At 34.9% G+C, this 19,561-nt stretch overlaps 1 protein-coding gene across 1 annotated transcript in view; it reads left to right on the forward strand.

Annotated features, from left to right (window-relative positions):
* Positions 1-17,721, forward strand: part of SPRED1 (sprouty related EVH1 domain containing 1) — a 101,367-nt gene extending 83,646 nt beyond the window's left edge. The window contains exons 5-6 of the mRNA XM_039347332.1: positions 9,722-9,880; positions 13,746-17,721. Of these exons, the coding sequence (XP_039203266.1) occupies positions 9,722-9,880; positions 13,746-14,405 (819 nt within the window). The 3' untranslated portion in view covers positions 14,406-17,721. The remainder of the gene's footprint in view (positions 1-9,721; positions 9,881-13,745) is intronic.
* Positions 17,722-19,561: the final 1,840 nt, after the last annotated feature.

Below are 19,561 nucleotides of genomic sequence, written 5' to 3' on the forward strand. Positions count from 1 at the left end.
AAAAAAAAAAAAAAACCAGACACAACAAAGAAGATCAACATTTTCTTTTAATACGTATCCTGAACCCTTCATCTGCTTTCCTGTTTGCATATATAGTATCAAGAGAAAAAAACCCTCAAACAGTGAATCTTTGATGAAAGTATCTTCTTCCAAAAAGCAACAAACAACTAATGTTAAGTAAGCAAAAAATTGGCAAAGTTATTAAAGCAAAAACAAAGCCAGTATCTTAGAACAAGCTTTCATAACAAACTTGGTAACAAACTGAAACTTATTTCCAAATTTAAAACTGTTCTTACTGATGATATTTGGAAAGGAAATAAATGTTTCAGGCAACTAAACAAACATTTTAAATCATGTTTTCAATGTACTGTGTCCAACAGGGTTGATATTACAGTTCATAGAATATAACTATAAAAGTGAAATTATCTGAAAAGGAAAATAAATCTTCCGTTTTGCAAAAGGCAGGGTCTACATTGTCTCCTTTAAATGTGTTCTAGTTTGAATGTTTAAACTGGTCTAATGGAATCTATTCCACAGTTTTCACTTGTATCCAGGCTTTGGTAGATTCATTGATTTCTCATTAGTTCTAAAACAGACATCTGAATATGGATTAGAGTATTGGACTAACCCTCCCCCCCCAGGGGTGTGAGTGTGTGTATTCATAGTTCACCAACAGATCATATGTATTTGCAGGGTAGCAATCACATTAACTTCCTGGTAAGATAAATTATGGCTGCAGTTTTCATTGCCTTGGCTGAAGAGCAGGCAGCTAGAGGTCATAACCATTTTGTGCCTTCCAGATATTCTGCTGAATGTCAGGAACAAAATAGTGATAGCTATAATTTGCCTCATTGGGGGGGAGGTGGGGTTAAAAGATAAGGAGAAAAAAATATGTATAAAAGCTCTGGGAAGGCATTAAGACCAACAATCACACCTTAATTGCTTCAAAATTATTGGGTGATTACTTCCTTGTGGGGGTAATAAGAGGAAAAATCTGTAGGCCTCTTTGAAGCTTAATACTTAATATCTCCCAGTGTAAATTGTGACAAATATTTTGGACCACCCACTTAAGTGATATCTTATATTCACTGTTTATGCTTTCTGCAATCTTTAGAGACTAAGAAAGTTGTTTTCCACTATGTTTTATATGTAAAGAGAAGTGCAAACTTAGAAATAAAATTGCTTGGTCTATGTTTTGAAAAGCCCAGCACCTCCATGTCTTCTCTTTGTATCACTATGTATATGGCAAACCTTTGACAATCAAGTAGTGTCAATAGCATGACTTATCTATTAGAAAATCAATTACTTTGTACCAATATTCAAATAAAATGTGCATATTTTGATCATCATATGAAGATATTAAAATATAAAAGGAAATACAATGCAGCAGTCTTTTGAGAGACTGCTCAAAGAGATCTGGATGTAATAAAAGAATGTATACATTACAAAAGAAAATATTTAAAATGAATAAGTTGTGTAGCAATATGAATACTTCAACTCACTAAGTTATAATTAGGTTAATAAAGCATTGTATTAAAAAGAAACATTGAGTTCGAAGGAAGCATTAGTGTAATTGATCAAGCTTGTTTTAATTTAACAAGGTTGAAGTATTTGTTTTAGAAAGGAAATCTGAGTCTTGAAATAGATAACACTAATTTGGACAGTTTTATGAGTTCGGAAGAAGGACTAGGAAATTGCACAGGAAGAACTGGAACTGGAGTAATAGAAATGGAATGAAATGACGTCCTGCCAAGTAGAAGGCTATGAACTTGGAATGATAAGCAACATTTTTTGTGTGGGCTGAGAATTCAGCTGGACGTAACTAAATAAAGAACCAGGAATGACTGAGCTATTGATGTAATGTAGCTGGAAATCCAAAATCAGTTTTGGATTGATTACAGGTAGTTCTCGACTTACAACCACAGTTGAGCCCAAAATTTCTATTGTTAAGTGAATGTTGCTCCATTTTATGATCTTTCTTGCCACAGTTAAGTGAAATACTGCACTGTTACATTAGTCAGTGAACCTGACTTGGCCACTGACTTTGCTTGTCAGAAGGTTGCAAAAAGATGATCACATGACATCAGGGCTCTGCAACCGTCATAAATATGAGTCAGATACCAAGCATCTGAATTTTAATCACATCACCATGGAGATGCCACAATTGTCATAAGTGTGAAAAACAGTCATAAGTCACATTTTTCCGTGAATGGTCACTAAACGAACTGTTGCAAGTCAAGGATTACCTGTATTTAAAAAATATCCAGTTAATACACTTAAAAAGTGGACTACTGTCAGGTAATCCAATATTGTTGAGAAATAAAAAGGGTAGGGTTGGGCAGAATTGGGAACCAGTCCTAAGAGCACAGCTTAAAACTCTTTCAAATCTAAGCAATCTTGATGTGTAACAAAATTGTATTCAATAAGCCACTTCCCAGGAGCTTTTGTTAGCTGGAAAGATATGGGAATCTTTTCCCTGTGCAAGATACTCCTTTCCTCAAAATTCGCTTCATGAAATTCGGGGATCCTTTAGAACTTACTAGCTTATTTGAATATAAACAGATAGTCTTCAGCACTGTTGGGATAAATTATAGACTATTTTGATAACCCCTGTTGTATTTTTAACCTGCCTCAAACAATAATCAAATTATCTTCATAGTGTAAAAATTGCCTCCAGTTCACAAAGCCAAAGGAGATGTAAGTTTCACTGATTTTGTAAGATCTCTGTAAATTACTTCTGACAAGTCACATTTGGAAAAACAGAAGTTCCCAAAGGAGCACACTCCTAAAGAAATAATGTTCCATTAGATAGGATCTTCAGGACTGATAAAATTAAAAGCAGATCTTCTCTCAGTGGAGAATCTGGAAAAGCATTTCTTCTTTGTTTCTTTACATCCTCTATTTTTCAAACATCTGCAGCCAGCAACCTTACATATGACACTTGAAACCCACTTTAAAAACATGTAGCTAAAATCTGTTGAGTGATTTAAGCTTCGAAGGAGTGTTTTCTATCATTTGAATCTGGTATCTGAAAGCCTGAACACGTGATTTCTTAAAAGTGTGTAAAGATACTCTGTAGGATTTTACTCAGAAATCATTTTAAATATACAGTTTGATCGAACTGAATTTCAGTCAAAAGTAGAGGGATTGATCTGGCATTTTTAATTTTAATTTAAGGTGATTCAGTAAAGCTTTCATAACACTGTCTATAAATTATGATCATTAACCTAAAACAAAAAAAAATGAATTATTTTTTCTCCTTAACTGCTTGGGTGCATCTTCATGAATCCCACTATCCATGTTTGTGGGAAGGAAGATGTGAGGATTTGTGTAAACTCTGTGATTTATAAAACTTGAGAAACAATGACTTTCTATAGCTATAGTAAAGGGGTGCTGCTAAAGATATACTCCCAGTAGGGGCAACCCTGTTCTCTCTGAACATCTGGATAAGGGAGTTCCTTATGAACCCTATCATAAAATGCTGGCCAGCTGTTGTGAAATAAAGGCTGTTTTCATGTGTAACTTTTAGTGGTTGGGACAGGAGAATTTCTATTTTGAGCTTTCTTTCTGAATATGCCAGAAAACAGCAAGACGTCATACTCTATGCTTCTCCTAAGGCAGTGTTTCCCAAACTTGACAATTTTAAGGCATGAGGACTTCAACTCCCAGAATTCCACAGCCAGCAACGCTGGCTGTGGCATTCTGGGAGTTGAAGTCCACATGCCTTAAAATTGTCAAGTTTGGGAAACACTGTCCTAAGGAATTGGCCTAATCTTCTTAAGCATATGAAGTGAGTGTTCTCTCTTACAGTATTACTGTTTGATTGAGAGGTAACTTATGCATAAAACCTATGTCTGGCCAAGTTTGTAAGGAGATTCTCATTGATTTGATCAGCAACAGAGACCCTAGCCATGATTCTGAATATCCTTACATATGACAGAAACCCTACATTATGAAAGAGAACCAGTTAACATTATTGGAAATAAAGTAGACAAAAGGGTGGCAGCTTTAATAATGCACTTGGATCCTAAAAGAAAGAAAGAAAGAAAGAAAGAAAGAAAGAAAGAAAGAAAGAAAGAAAGAAAGAAAGAAAGAAAGAAAGAAAGAAAGAAACTGCTGTGTGCCGTTCACCCATTTATGTGGGAAACGTTCTGTCTTAAATGGCTATAAAATATTTCATAGACCATAAGCTGCTTCTGAAGCTGTTCAGTAAGTTGGGCAAGAAGAATGCAACTAATTGGAGAGAAACTGTTATTGACATTGAAAGCAATTGCTGCTGTCTGTGAAATCATAAAGCGGAGCTGATTTCAAATTGGATGTTCGTGTTCTTAATCTTTTTAAAATGTGTTCTGAAGAAGGAGCCTGATGAGTAAAATGTTTTTAGAAAATGTGGAAGATCCTATAAAAGGTAAACGAATACAGCATTGGTATCCCTTATATTCAGTTCACTTCTTGAATTGCTGTCTTAACATGATTTGCAGAAGAGCACAATGTTCTCTCCTCCAAGCTTCATCCTGGGAAAAGTGTGGCGAGGAGGTTTGAAGAAGAGCAAATCCCAATCTGTTTCTTATTTTCTCTACAGCTGTCTTCTAGCTTTGAGTTCTGCTGGACTGCTACAGCTGGAATCATTTTATTGCTCTTACCCAGCATCCTTTTGCTTGTGCACACAGAAATGTTTTAATAGTCTTGGAAAAAAGTCAAAGTATGTCTTAGCAACCCATAGAACAGTAATTATTGTACCAGCAGCTGAGAGGTTTCTGCTGTGTATTAAAAACTGGTATACATTCCTTTACAGGTGATAATGGGTAGCTTATGCCAGTGTTGCAAATGAAGGATATTGAATATAGGTGTATAATTAGTTTGGCAATAGAAAAAAAAATCAGAAATTTGTGTATTTATGTTTGTGTATAGTGAAATAGAGACCGTAATTAACATTAACGGAACAAGGTTATTTTACTATAAAATGTTTGTTTTGGCTTATTTTTCACTATGATAACTTGTGTTGGGCCTCTTGTTGGAATTATGTTTCCTGATTAATTTTTTGTTTTGTTACTGTTTTATTAAGTTTTTTTAAGGAACAAACCCATGCAAATTCATAGCCTAAAATGGAGAGTAAATAAATTACATTACATTACATTACTGTAGCTCTTCCTGATGCTTAAAACCATACAGGCCAATATGTTGCTACAGTGCAGGAGAACTACACTGCACGTTCTGAGGACTGCAGGAATGCTTACATTGGCCAATACTTATAAATTGAGTCTACCCAATTTAGTGTGCGGACAGTGCTCAACTTTATGAACAGGTTACATGGTTTATAGGTCCATTTTGTTTGCAAGCCCAAGCAAACATGCCTGCGTGGCATCCTGTAAAATAACCTCCTTTCAACTTCCAGTACCTTCTAGATTGGAGTTTGTGGACACATTTGTTTGCATCATCAAAAGTTTGTAAGTAATGTCTGTGTATGCTGCTAAACTGAGCACAACTACTGGCTTTAATAATGAGATCCTAAATGCAGCTAGATTTTCTTCAGTGGGACATTAACAGATGCTATCACCACAAACAGGACTGTGTCTTAGCCTCACTTGTACTGATTTTTTTTTAAATCAACAATGTTTTGACCTTGAAGAAAGAATTCATTGGATCAAAGCAATTGCACTTTTGATAGAAAGCTATCTGCCTTTGTCTATGCTGATTGCTTGATCTTAATGGCTCTTTTAGAAGAGCCTTCAACAGCTGCATTCTGGGAGAACAGAAATTGTGAAAAAATCATTTTTATACAGATAGTGCAGAATTCCCCACCCTGAATACTTATTTCCTGATGGCAGCTATTTTTCAGTTTGGTACAGCTTTACTTCAGTGGCAATTGCAAATGAAGTGCCCTTTGGGGATACACACATTCAGAGCATAGAGAACAGGCTTCAGTGCAGCTTTGATCAGTGCACCTCCAAATGGATTGCACAGCCCTACAAAACAGCCCATATCACGGTGGAATTGATTCATAATTTATGTAGCTAACTTCTCTGTTAACAGCATGAATGCTACTATAAAGACACTTCAGTAATTGATGGAACAGGTGACTTTCATATCACTAGTTCTGTTATAAAATGTAGACTTGGTGCTCATATATTCTTGAATTGACAAGAATTTGACTGAAGTATCTCAGAAATTCATCATTACACATCTATTGAAGAACCCTTATGCCATGTCTAAAACCCCTTCAAATAATTTGGCTTTTTGGTGGTTAAGGCTTATAGTGTCTTGGCATTATAAACTTGGCACTTTTCCTACCTCTGGTGTGCTAGAAACCCTGTTTTATCTTTCTCATTCTCTTGGTTTGATAGCAGTTTTTTAATGTTTTCAACATTCCTTCCTTGGAAAATTTAAGTTCACAGCCTTTCACAAGACTTCTGTTTTCTGAATGGAACTTCCTTCTCCTTTATTTTTTCTCGAAGCTCTTCCACGCATCCCCAAATCTATTCTGAAAGTTCATGTGCATTTTGGAGCAAATGTTGCAGGAATGTGAGAGAAAACTTCTGTTCCCCTCTTTTAAACGAATGGCCTTTTTTTGTGAAGCATTAATTGTAAACCATACTTCTTTACTTTTCATCTAATAAAATAAGATATCCCTGATCTGTATGATGTTTGACTCCCTCCATTTCTTTTTAATTTTTTTAAAAAAAACATTTTATGCTCTATTGTATTCATTACCATATTTATTTAAGATAAAAAGGATTGGGTATATTTGGAATATGTTGTTGACTTTTTTCCTTTCCATTCTCCCCCCCCCCATTGCCAGTGTGTATATATCTATGTTTTAAACTTAAAATCATTTTCCAAATGATATTTAAAACAAAAGTAAATGTTCTCTTTGTCCATGGAATACATTATGTCTATTCTATTTGTTTATAGGCATTACATTTCTATCCCATTTCTGTATGAAACCGTAAAGGGGGAGTTATGGGAGGGGGGGGGGCTTACCTAATTAATCTCCACTTCAATCATTTTTTTCAAAGAAAGTTGTGTTAAAGGAAAGAGAGATTATTTGAATTGCCTCTTTATCTTAAATTACAGCTAACACTTTTACTACAAAGGTTGGGTTCAGTTCTGCAATATGGATGTTGGACAACACTGAATTGATTAAAGTATTAGCTTCTATTGAATTAATAGAGTTTTCTCAGAACTTAAAAAGACCATATTAAATTTTGAAGCGTGTTGGTCATACAATAAATACTTTAGATTATTATAATAACTGAAAATCTCTCATTTTTATGAAAGTGCTGGCAAGTATATAATATTCTTTGAACATGGACTTTGCCTGGCGATGTCTTATATACTAAGACACGATCAAGACATTTATCCAAAAATAGCCTAAATTCCTAAAGCTATCAACCTTATAGAGTTACAATAGTTATAATGGAAATGTTTGTTCTACTTATAGTAATATCTAGATCTCTACTCTCTGTTCTGCAGAATTGAGACTTAACTATATCATTCTACTCCACTACTGGCTATTAGAACAAGAGGAAATCTTGATTGATATTCTTGATTGTCAAGCAAAACAGTCATAATGCTAATCAGGGCTTGGAAAAATGATTAATACTCATTCAGTTGTAGAGCAGTTTTCTATGTAACAAATATAAGAAAAGCTAGAAATATTCTACCCAAGTTTCTTTTTTTGTTTCAAATGTTACCAATTTTGAAAAATGAGATTAATTTAAATGAGTGGCAGAAGGGTCTCAATAAATTTATTTGGGCAGGGAAAAAACCAAGGGTTAAGTTCAAAATTATGCAAGACTTCCGTGAGAGGGGCGGACTCAAGGTACCAAATTTGAAATTATATTATGATGCGGTGGTTTTAACATTAATTAGTGACTGGGTAAATTTGACAAATTCTGAGATACTTTATCTAGAGGGATGGGATTTACTTTATGGGTGGCATGCCTATTTAATATTTAATAAAAAAATAGATTGGGCTTTTAAATCTCATATTTTAAGAATTTCTTTACTTAGGATTTGGAGAAAATATTATAAAAGTGATTTTAAAGTACCATTATGGGCTATACCTTGGCATGCGATAGAAGGAATAAAAAGAGGGGTTAAAATGGATATGGTGTCTTACAGACAGTTACTTAAATGGGATGGACAAAACTGGCAATTAAAATCACGGGAAGAATTAGCACAAGAAAATTTTACTTATTCTTGGTTCCAATATAGGCAACTACTAGATAGATGGAAGATGGATTGTAAGGTGGGTTTTCTTAGAGAAGATGAAAATCTTATTAAGCAACTGAAGGATCAAAGACAAACCCACATTAAGAGAATTTATGGGGTTTTAGTTGAATTGGACTCAGAAACGGAACTAATTAAAGATTGTATGATTAGATGGGCGCAGAACTTTGGTGAGCCAGTTTCATTGGACACCTGGGAAACTATTTGGGTGAGAAATGTCAAATTTACTCAAGCACAGAATCTAAGGGAGAATTTTTATAAAATGTTTTATAGATGGCACCTTGATCCACAAAAAATGTCTTACATGTACCCTGACGTGCAACCTAAATGTTGGAGATGTGGTTATAAGGAGGCTTCCTATTATCATATTTGGTGGTCATGTAGAGAGATAAAAGCATTTTGGATCAAAATATGGTGGAATATCCAGAGAATTTTTAGAAGGAGGGTAAAATTTACTCCGCAATTATTTTTGTTAGGTATTGTTACAGATTGTGATACAAAGGAGGTTGTATTGATGTTAAACTTGATCACAGCCGCGAGGCTGTTAGTTGGACAATATTGGAAGAAGGAATCTTTGCCTACATTGCAGGAATGGTTTTTTAAAGTAGCTTATCTGGCAGAAATGGCAAAGATTTCGGCTTTCTTAAAGCAACAAACGCAAGAGAAGTTTTTTGCTATCTGGGACAAATGGATAAAATTTATACAATTTAGATTGGGTATACAAAAATATTATATAGCTTTTTCATAAGTTTTATTTTTATATATATTATAGATATCTTTTTTATATATATAAATATAAAGTTTTTAATTTAATTTTTATTTTTATTTTTTTTTTTTTTATTATTATTATTTCTTAAGCCTATATTCTGCTCTGGGAAGCTCAGGGGGGGGGAAGGGAGGGTTTTTGGGAGGGGTGTGGGGTGGGGGGTTTTTTTTATATGTATTGTTTAATTTCTTTTTTCTTTTGTATATGTTGTTTTTTGTTCTGTATTGTTCTTGTTTTTTTTTTGTAAAATTTATAAAACTTTTAATAAAAAAAAAAAAAATATAAGAAAAGCTGTATGGTCATATATCCATATTGTGCGGCCTTGATATTTGTAGATCTGAACGGTTGCTTCCTTTCCTGCATCTCTGATAAACTAGATTTTGTCCACTGAGCATGTACCTTTAAGGAGTGATAGCCTCAAATTAACTTGTCTTCTTCTTTGCTTCCTCTTTCACTCCTTTGAATGTCAAAGGACTTTCAGTGTATTCATTACAATTTTATTTTGATGCTGCATAAATGCTACCTCCATTTATTTAAAATAATATGTACATTATTTTAATAAAGTATGGTGCATTTTTAATTATGTATGAAATGGGTACTTTAAGTATCATGTGCAACCCTCTAACTGAAGTTCTAAACAACATTGTGGTGGACTTAATTTTATATAGGGGAAGTGAAGAGAAAAAACCCTAACTATGTATTTTAATCTATAAATTTTTCCAGGCAATTCCAGAAAATACATCAAGTTTGCTAATGAAAGATCCGATTTTCGAACATGAATCTCTAGCAAGCAATGATCCTCACAAAAACTTATGTATAAGACCCTTGGTCTTTGAAGATTTGAACACCAGAAGATTGTACTTCCACAACCAGCCAAACCAGGTAATCCATGAAAAGCAACTTGTATATTGAATGTGTCAAAAGATACCTCTGAAATGCCACCAGAATTTTATCTAGCAATATCACTGTTCCAGGTCAGACGTAATAGAATAGAGGTTTCCCTGCAATGATGTGAAATGTCAGGAAAGAGATTGGAAGTTTCTGCTTTTAAACAAATTATCATTCTCGCAATGATTTGGCCCTAATGAATAACTGTTGTTTGTTTAACAGCAGAAGCAGATGCTTTGAACTCGCTTCTCTGGTTTACATAATTAATTGATGCATTGAAGATTCCTCTACCCACTTTCTATGACAGATATTGTTTTTTCCCTCACCTTCCCCCTCCCAAGCTGTGGGACATGCAGTGGCTCAGAGATTAAAGATGTTGAGCTTGTCAGCTGCAAAGCTGACAGCCCAGTTGAAGACCTGAATGACAGGGTGAGCTCCCGTTACTTGCCCCAACTCCTGTCCACCTAAAAAGTTCATAAGCATGCATGTGAGTAGATACTTAGGTACACTAAGGTGGGAAGGAAACAGCATTTTGTGTGCTTTTGCATATAATTATGCTAGATACTTAGGTACACTTAGGTGGGAAGGAAACAGCATTTTGTGTGCTTTTGCATATAATTATGCTGGTCACATGACCATGGAAGTGTCCTCCGACAACGCTGGCTCCCTCTTTTGGTTTTAAGCTGATAAGCAGTCTTTTCCAATGACAAAAAAACTTGAGGAAATAAGTCTTTAAAGATAAGGATATATTTCTATAGTGGTGCTATGTTTCATTTCTCTTGCATCTGCTTATGCCAAAGCATGGTGGAAGTTCTCGCACATTGTTTTATCTGATTGAGTGTATTCAAATCTAAACAAACTATGTTCTTGGGTGACGATCATACTTCCATAGATTGAACAAGTGTCTATTGTATTTATAAGAACTTATGCTGGCTATATGATTCTGAACAGAATTGTAAGCCAATTTCCATCCATGAATCAAATGATCCTTTTGTTACCATGCACACTTTCCGAAGTAATGACTGAACTACTCTGTAATTAAAATTCGGAACTACAGTATCTGTAACAAAACTTTTGATTTGCATGCTCTGCTTTAACTGAGAATGGAACTTGAATTAGATTCCAAAGAATTCCATATTTAGCTTGCTCATTATAAAGAGAGTTTAAACCAGGGGTCTTCAAACTTGGCAACTGTAAGACTTGTGGACTTCAGGGCTGGCTGAGGAATTCTGGAAGTTGAAGTCCACAAGTCAAAGCTGCCAAGTTTGAAGACCCCTGATTTAAACCATTTGGGAAGAGTGACCAATTGCAGTTTTCATTAGTTTTAGCCAAGTAAGTCATCGTGAATCTCAAATATTCCAACATAAGGTTGCTCTGCCCTATAATAGAGCATCTTGTCTTTGCCTTTGGCAGGGATGGGAGACGGCTATTTGCTTTTTAATCTTTGCTCATAAAATAAGTTATAGCAAACTTACTTAGTGAAAGATGTTTCTGTCATCACCAGCCAATCCTTTAGAAGGCTATTTCTGTCTCGGTTTTGTGGATTTCCATTGGATGCCAGCAAAGTGAACAACTTCTTCGGTCCTGGCTACAGTTCCTACCACAAGTGTTAATGTATTTATTAAGCAAGTACTTCAAGTAATCAAGGGTTTTTTTTTTCCCTTCTAAAAGCATTTTGAAATAAATCAGGCCTGAGCTGCAAGGTTACTTTTATATCTGCACCTGCACCAAACCTTACCTCTGCAATATGATTTAATGTTCACGTTCACAAGGAACGTTGTAGGCTTAGCTCAACATGAATCACTTAAGACTAAATTCTTTCTTTCAGCCTTCCTAATCTGGCAGTGGAGGTTTGAAATTGTAGTGCTACAAATGTAGAAGAAATCAAATGAAAAAAAAAAAAACCCTTTCTGAATCGTCTTGTGTTTGAGAATTGTGTGCTTCAAAATTGTGGACGTTGAGCAAAATTAGATGGTTTCTTTCACTGAATTAGATTTTTACTGGTGGTTTTTATCCCTCAGATATTGAACATGTACAAGACCTATAGCAGTGATGGCAAACTTTTTAGAGACCGAGTGCCCAAACTGCAACCCCAAACCCACTTATGTATTGTCGGGTGCTGGGTGGGTGTGGCCCATTTGGTGGGTGTGGCCAGTTGGGTGGGCATGGCTGTGGTGGTAAAGGCAGATTGGGTGGGACTGAAAAGTTCAATCAATCAATTCCAACTTTGCAAGATCTTTTTTTTCCCTGCGAGTTGAAATTGATTGATTAAATCTTTTTATTTTTGTACACGGCAGTGGAGGCCAAAAGCAAAAAGGTTTTATAAAACCCAGCTGAAGGCCTAGGACTGGGGCGACGGCTTGCGTGCCCAAAGAGAGGGCTCTGCATGCCACAGGTGTGCCACCATGGACCTACAGGGTGGGGAAAAGGAAATACTGATATGCAGCTTCCACTCATGCAAAACTGGATTCTGCCCTTATTATTATCAGATTTTGCTTGCCATGCCTAAATGACATGTACATTTAATTTTTGATTGTTGTCACCAGGGGGATGGGGGGGGGTCATTGCTTTTTATTGTTTTTTTATGATAGGTTTTTATCTTTGTAAGCTGCCCAGACTCACTGAGAGTTTATATTGGCAGTCACATAAATTTTCTTAAATTAATGTTCTGTGTACACACAGTTACTGAATTTTTCTCTACTTTTTGTTTACTATTCTTTATTGAACAGATTTCCCATTCCTGTTTAAAAGAATATAACAGAAAAGCAGTTAATACCCTCAAAATAACAGCAGTAGATAAAACAATTATTGAATATAATAATAAAATCATTGGAATGCAGAGCAGTACTTAAAAAGCAAAAGAGAAACCATATGGATTTGGGGGGATGAAAGGTCATTCCAGGATTATCACAGAAACAGTTGCTCTGTGCTCAACAGTCAACTTGATAACTTTCACAGATGGAATGGAAAGTAGAATCTTGAGTGCTGTAGTATAAGCTTACTTTCAGATTGTCAATACCAATATCAGATTGGCTCCAGACATGAATTGGTTGTCTATATAATTATAACAGAAATACATATACTCAAACACATGCAGAGTTGAAATTTGTGCACTGTTTTAAAGGATAGCCTCCTATACAGTGCATTCAGCTGGGATGTAACCAGAACTTCTGTCACCAGTGCAATTAAATTCATTAAATAAGACTACATTTGGCAAGGAGTCCAAGCTATAAATGCCATTGATGTCTCCTCTTCCAGTGAAAAGAGCCAAATCCAGGAATACTTCCCAGTTGCATATTTGGATTTTTAAGGGAAATGCAAATGCATCGGGTATAGATGTCAATTATTATCTGCAGAGAAACTGGCTTGATTAAGCTTCAGATTATTCACCCTTCTTCCTATTTCCAGATATTCACGGGGGGGGGGTGTTCCCACCATTTCCTTCAGTTTAAAATAATGTTAGAACTGCATATCATCCGCAGCTTGATGCGATCCCAATCTAATTTTTAGATGCCTTCAAGGAATTCATATGAACGTTAAAAAAATGTGTTTCAGAATAATCCTTTTCTTGTTAATTTTTAACATTTAGACATGTCCCTTATTTTAAAATGTTTTCTATGAGAAAGAATGTGAACTTAATATAAGGATTATCAGCACTGCAGCGCTTGGTTATTTGTACTGTTGAATAAACATTAAATATGACAGATATATTCAATAAATTGTGCAGATTCTCCTGAGACATAAGGTGTTGTGACTGGATACTTTTGCTTGTTTGAAGTAACACACTCAATCATCAGTATGGTTATGTGTAATATTAAAGGCCTCTCTTTTCTCTTCTGTGTCCTCTCCTCTTTTGTAGGTACCCCAGAAATCAGTCAGGAGCGTCACTTTTCAGGATGAAGAAGAAATTGTTCGGATAAACCCTCGTGATATTCTAATACGTCGCTATGCAGACTATAGGCATCCTGATATGTGGAAAAATGACTTGGATAGGGATGAAATAGATTCCTCGCTGCACTGCCCCAAAGCAGACCATAAAAAATCGGACTATCTCTACCCATCTGGAGATGAACCTAAACTGAACTCCCTAAAAGATTGTAAGAGTTCTGTGGTACTCAAAACACAGCCTTCTTCTATCAAATTAAAAAAATCCAAAAAAAGGAAAGAGGATGGTGAGCGCTCTCGCTGCATATACTGTCAAGAGAGGTTTAACCATGAGGAGAACAGCCGGGGCAAATGCCAAGATGCTCCAGACCCGATTAGAAGATGCATATACCAAGTTAGCTGCATGCTTTGTGCCGAGAGCATGCTCTACCACTGCATGTCAGACTCTGAGGGGGATTTCTCTGACCCTTGCTCCTGCGACACGAGTGACGACAAGTTCTGCTTACGCTGGCTCGCCCTTGTCACTTTGTCGTTCATTGCGCCATGTATGTGCTGCTACCTCCCGCTAAGAGCGTGCCACCACTGTGGCGAAATCTGTGGATGCTGTGGAGGAAAACATAAAGCTGCAGGATGAAGCAGTCTACTGCAAAAATGGGCTGACAAGTGTTTATTGCTGGGAAGTATCTAATTCATGGAAGCTCTTGGCATGCAGAAGGGAAAACCCACCCTGTAGGAAAGGCCTCTTGTGGAAGACGTGTCAAGAACTGTTGCATTTGACCAATGCAAGCCATGCCTAATCTACTTTTTAAGCGCATAGGACAAGTGGTGAAGGAGTTCATGCAATCTGAAAGCCTTTTCTTCCAATTGGTCTTGGAAAGAAGTATAAACTGCAGTCCATACTTCAGCACTCTGTACATTTTGTGGTATAAGTGATGGGATGGGGGACGTTCTTTTGAAATAATGCATTTGGCAGAAAACTTAACTAAAACTGCACTAGGGAAAGCTGATTGAAAACTAAAGGAAGTTAATATCTTGGCAGATATGAAAAAAATAAATTGATTTTCAGTGCAACTAAATTACTTATAAATAGTTTTGGGAAGCAGTTTTATGTACAAATAACAAATGTTTATATTTAACAAAATATACGGTACAAATTGTTAAATCTTTCTTCCACTTTCCAGCTCAGCAGTTATGGACCATGTTTTCCAGGCACATTCCGTGATAGTATTTCTCAGTTTTAAATACTTAATATTTTTATTCAAATAGAGAAATCAATATTTTCAGTCTTATTTCCCTTCAACTACATTTTTGTATTAATTTTCCTCTGTACATTCTGGTAATCTGAAAGCCTTTAAAATATTAATTATTGTAGTCTTGAATGACCAATGTTTTGTTAAGCACAGATATAATTGTCTAATGCTCTTATGAGAACATAACATTTATTTTTATATATAAATAACTCTAATTTCAATATAATGGTAAGATTTTACCCCTCCCTTTCTCACAGCCAGCAGATTTTCTTTTAGGATTTCCTCCTAAAATTGTTGATGACAGATGTTTGGGAAGAAAAAATTACCACTTTGAAATTGTTTAAAATATATACTTACGACTCTGTTTCAACTTGGTGCCAGTTATTTCTTTATATGTTTCCATTATTTTATTTTTATTTGACCTACCATAAGTTAAACTTATGCTATATGACAAACTGTAGTCCAGGTAGGAAAAAAAAGTTAATTTCTTGTTGAATGAAAATGGATTTTATTTTGTCTTTGAGTTGTAGCATATTAATGAATATATTTAACTTAACATTTGACTCTGTGTTCTAAATGCCATTTCTGGTAATTCCTAAATGTTATCTTATCATATGGCATAATAACCTAATTAAGCATAGAGGATTTTTATTAATAAAAGTTTAAAGCAGTGGAGCAGTCATTCATTCAAGAAGGTTAAAGGGTGTGGAGAATGGAGTAAAATATGTCTTTAATACGTTTTTGGATTAAAATTAAAATTTCACAATTTTTAATATCTGTCTTTCTTTAGAAAAATATACATGTTGATTTTGTTTTCTTAGGATCACGTTCCATCATACAGTTCCACTTCCACTGTACAATCTACGTTTCCCAGAGCCCAGACATCAAAACTGAACAAATGTACATAACACTGTGTGAAATACCTTTTTAAAGGGGCATTTATATTTTATACAACAGCTTGAACTGACAACATTGTGTACATAGATCATCTTGAAGTATTATTTCATATTGAAAAGAAGAGAAATATATTGATAAGTATAGAAGTTAAGAGCTTCTTTCTAGTTTTGTACTTTTATCTAGAATAAATAATTTAAGGTGACTTAAGTTGCCTTTCCTGCATTTTATATCTTTAAAAACTGCTTGCATAGGATGTCTTTCATGCTTCAAATAGTCAGCTAAACTTGGTTGCCTAGGCAGACTGTTCATTTTTTTCCCCAGACAGAAGGGAGAGAGAGAAATCCCTAATTTTTATTTCATTAATGACATGAGAACAGCATGAATTGTGAATAGCAATGGCTAATGCATCCTGTTTTTTATTAAAGTGGGGCATGGCAACAAATGGCCACAAAAAGAACTTGCTGGCTGATCAAGAGTGCTTTGGACCTCTGTGCATATATACATACACGCATACATATTTAGATGTTTTAAGAAACAGCAAGTCTATGTCTGATGAGCCCTAATCAGCTTAATACATCAGTTCCTGTAGTGCTTTTCACATGGATTTCTATATGTTTTAATACTTTTTCTGAATACATGCATTTCAGTGTGTTGCAGGATCCAATCTGGATTGGTCACCGGGACCAGAGGACATTATCCTAAGACATATATATTCACCTTCATTCATTTCATTGTGCACTTAAACACTTTTCTGGTAAACAAGTATTATCCTTTATTATTGAATAAATTGTGTTCTTGGGAAAGGCATTTAAATACGAACACAATACTATAGGATTTTAGGTTCTTTTCCCCCATTGAAATCATCCGAGGTAACAAATTGGTCCAATATATATATTGTTTTTTGAAAACTGGACATGTTTGGAATTTAATATAGGACTGAAGCAAAGTTCCTTCTTAGAATAACCATTAGATTTTTAACAGTCTAGTGATTCCTATTATTTAATGAGGTTTATTTAATAGTGTTTAATCATACATTTCAGTGAATGTTTATACGTTGGATGCATTTCTTGTTCATGGTTTTTTTATATATTTTCACCCTACTTTGTCCAGAAAAGTATGATGAAAAGCTGTACTTTATAAAACATCAGTTCAAACACTTTTTAATTGATACTGATGCTTGTTTTGATAAATAGCTGAATGATATTTTTAGGCCTGGAAAAGTTCTTCCGGGGTTATTTTACATGAAAACAGCTCTTTTACTTGGGCACCACCTGCTGGACAGACATGGTTTAGAAACTCTGACAAGTCCTAGCATTAATTTAGCATAATCTTCCACCAGGTAGGTAAAATGATACCAGTATCTGCTCATAAATATGCAGCAGATCAGCAAGAATTTCTGGTTTCAAACAGTTCAGCAGTCGTGACAAAATTCTCTCTTCCTGCTAAATTAGGATATTGAAAGAAAGAAACTGCAAGAAGGTGGGAGAGAGCGAAACAGTAACTTTATGAGTCATACAGTTTGCTTGCAAGCTGCAGCTGGCTTGCTTGGAAGACCTTGGGGGTTCTAGAGAAATGAAATAGACAAGCCTTATGTCTATGTCTAATGTACCCATTCACAAACTAGACTATCTATAGAAGGTATTTTCTGGCATTTGATTCTACAGTGGAGATCAATTCCTCCTATTTAGCATTTGCAATTTCATACTTTCTAATTCAATGGTAAATGTCATTCTTGGAAGGGTAATAATTAAGTTTACAATTGCAAATTAATCAAGTATTAATACTTTTTTTAATGTTTTCATGCACACATACATGTGCTCCAAGAAAAATAGTTATAGACTAGCCTTAAAAAGTTAAGATTGTTTTTCTCTGGAACATTAATCTCTGAGATTAAAATATTCTTTAATTGACCTTATTCTCATTTCCCCCAAAACCTGATCATTGTTGATTGAGGAGAGTTTGGGAAGAGACTAGGAAGCCTGAACACTTTCTTGAAGAATGTCCCCAAATAATAGCTATGAATACCCAGACTCTCTTGTATCATTTAAAAATAAGTAGCTCAGAACATTTATTTTCTTGGCATGTTTCTTGGAGGGGGTCACAGAAAGTTTGTCGTATTTCTCCTTTAAATCCAATGATGAATTTTCATACAAGGCCAGCCTGTAAAGATATAACATCTGAATCAATGTTTCTGTAAGGTTGGCAGCTGGAATATAAGGTTAAAAACAACAATATCCTTCCCCAATCCAGTATCTTACAAAGACTATTTGGAGACACAGGTTGAACTTGGAGAAAGCTAACCTTAAAACACAAGGATGGAACCATTCTTAACCATCTTCATCCACGGTAGCTATTTCAGAAGATGTGTACGTTGAGATGGTTCACATATTTTGTTCCTTCTAAATTACTGTAGGTCATATTCTGCCTTTGCAGAAGAAAATTTTAACTCTCATTTGAGTAATGCGTATTGTTTCTATTAATTTATTCTACATAAAATTACAATTCACAAATTTCACTTCTGCTGTGATGACTACAAGTCTGTGGTTAAAATGTCCATATGCATTTTAGTGCAGTGATTAAGTGCCACTTAAATAGCATTAAATGGCATTTTGCCCCAAATATCCTTAATTTCAATAGTTGTCATTAGTTTTGAGAATAGAAAAAGATCTAGTGGAGAAACTTTATATTGGGAGCTGCAATGTAACCTATATATAAAGTTTTCCCCCTTTTAATGAGGGGGAAATGTGATTTTATTTTGGTTAATGCCATTTGTTTTTCACTACTGTTCTCAGAAAGTGCCTCACTTGTGGATTATTTCCATTTTAAAAATGCTATATCTTTATACTAAACAATGTAGATTTTAGTTTCAATTCCATGCCATAGATGTATTTCTTTATGTATAAAAAATATAACTGGCTATCCTTGAATACATAATGTAAAATATGAGTTTAACTTTTGTTACTACAGTACACCTCTTGGAAGTTGACTTAGTGGATAATAACATAAAACAGTTTTAAATTTAAATGTTTTTTGCAATTATCTGAATAAAACTATCAGGACATTAAACAGAGTGAAGTCATGGTTATTGCATTTAATTTGGGGGACTATTCTGAGTAGGATATCAGGAAAATACTGCAGAAAATAGTTAGCATTATGTAGCATTTCCATCAAGTTGGCAAGATGAGTCTGTTTCCTTCTGCAAGGTCTTGTACAATGCATGTAAAACATGTGCTCTACACGCTTATATAGCAGGAACACACAATACCGTAATTCATAAAATCCAAACCATGATGAAAATTTGAAGCCATCATTTAAAGACAATTATATAAAACCAAGCATATGAAATACAGATTTTTATTTTTAAATAAAGCCAACCAAAGATAAATTTGAAATTCCTGGAAAAATAAAAACATCGTAACTTTGTGATAAAAAGATAGCAATTTCAAGTAAGTTCTTCAGAGAACATTCCATGAGCAAGGACGTACTGCTAAAAAGAATTCACAAATAGTCCATGCTTAAGAACGACCTGGCACATGGAGAAGGGCTTTGAAAATGACTTCTGTAGTCAAATAGACGAAGTGAATAAATGAAGCCATTACATTGGTACCAAGGTTCAAGGCATAAAAAGGACTGTAGTTCAAAG

Source organism: Crotalus tigris, unplaced genomic scaffold, assembly GCF_016545835.1.
Source record: "Crotalus tigris isolate CLP2741 ecotype Arizona unplaced genomic scaffold, ASM1654583v1 scf7180000018064.1731613, whole genome shotgun sequence".
Lineage (NCBI taxonomy): Eukaryota > Metazoa > Chordata > Lepidosauria > Squamata > Viperidae > Crotalus > Crotalus tigris.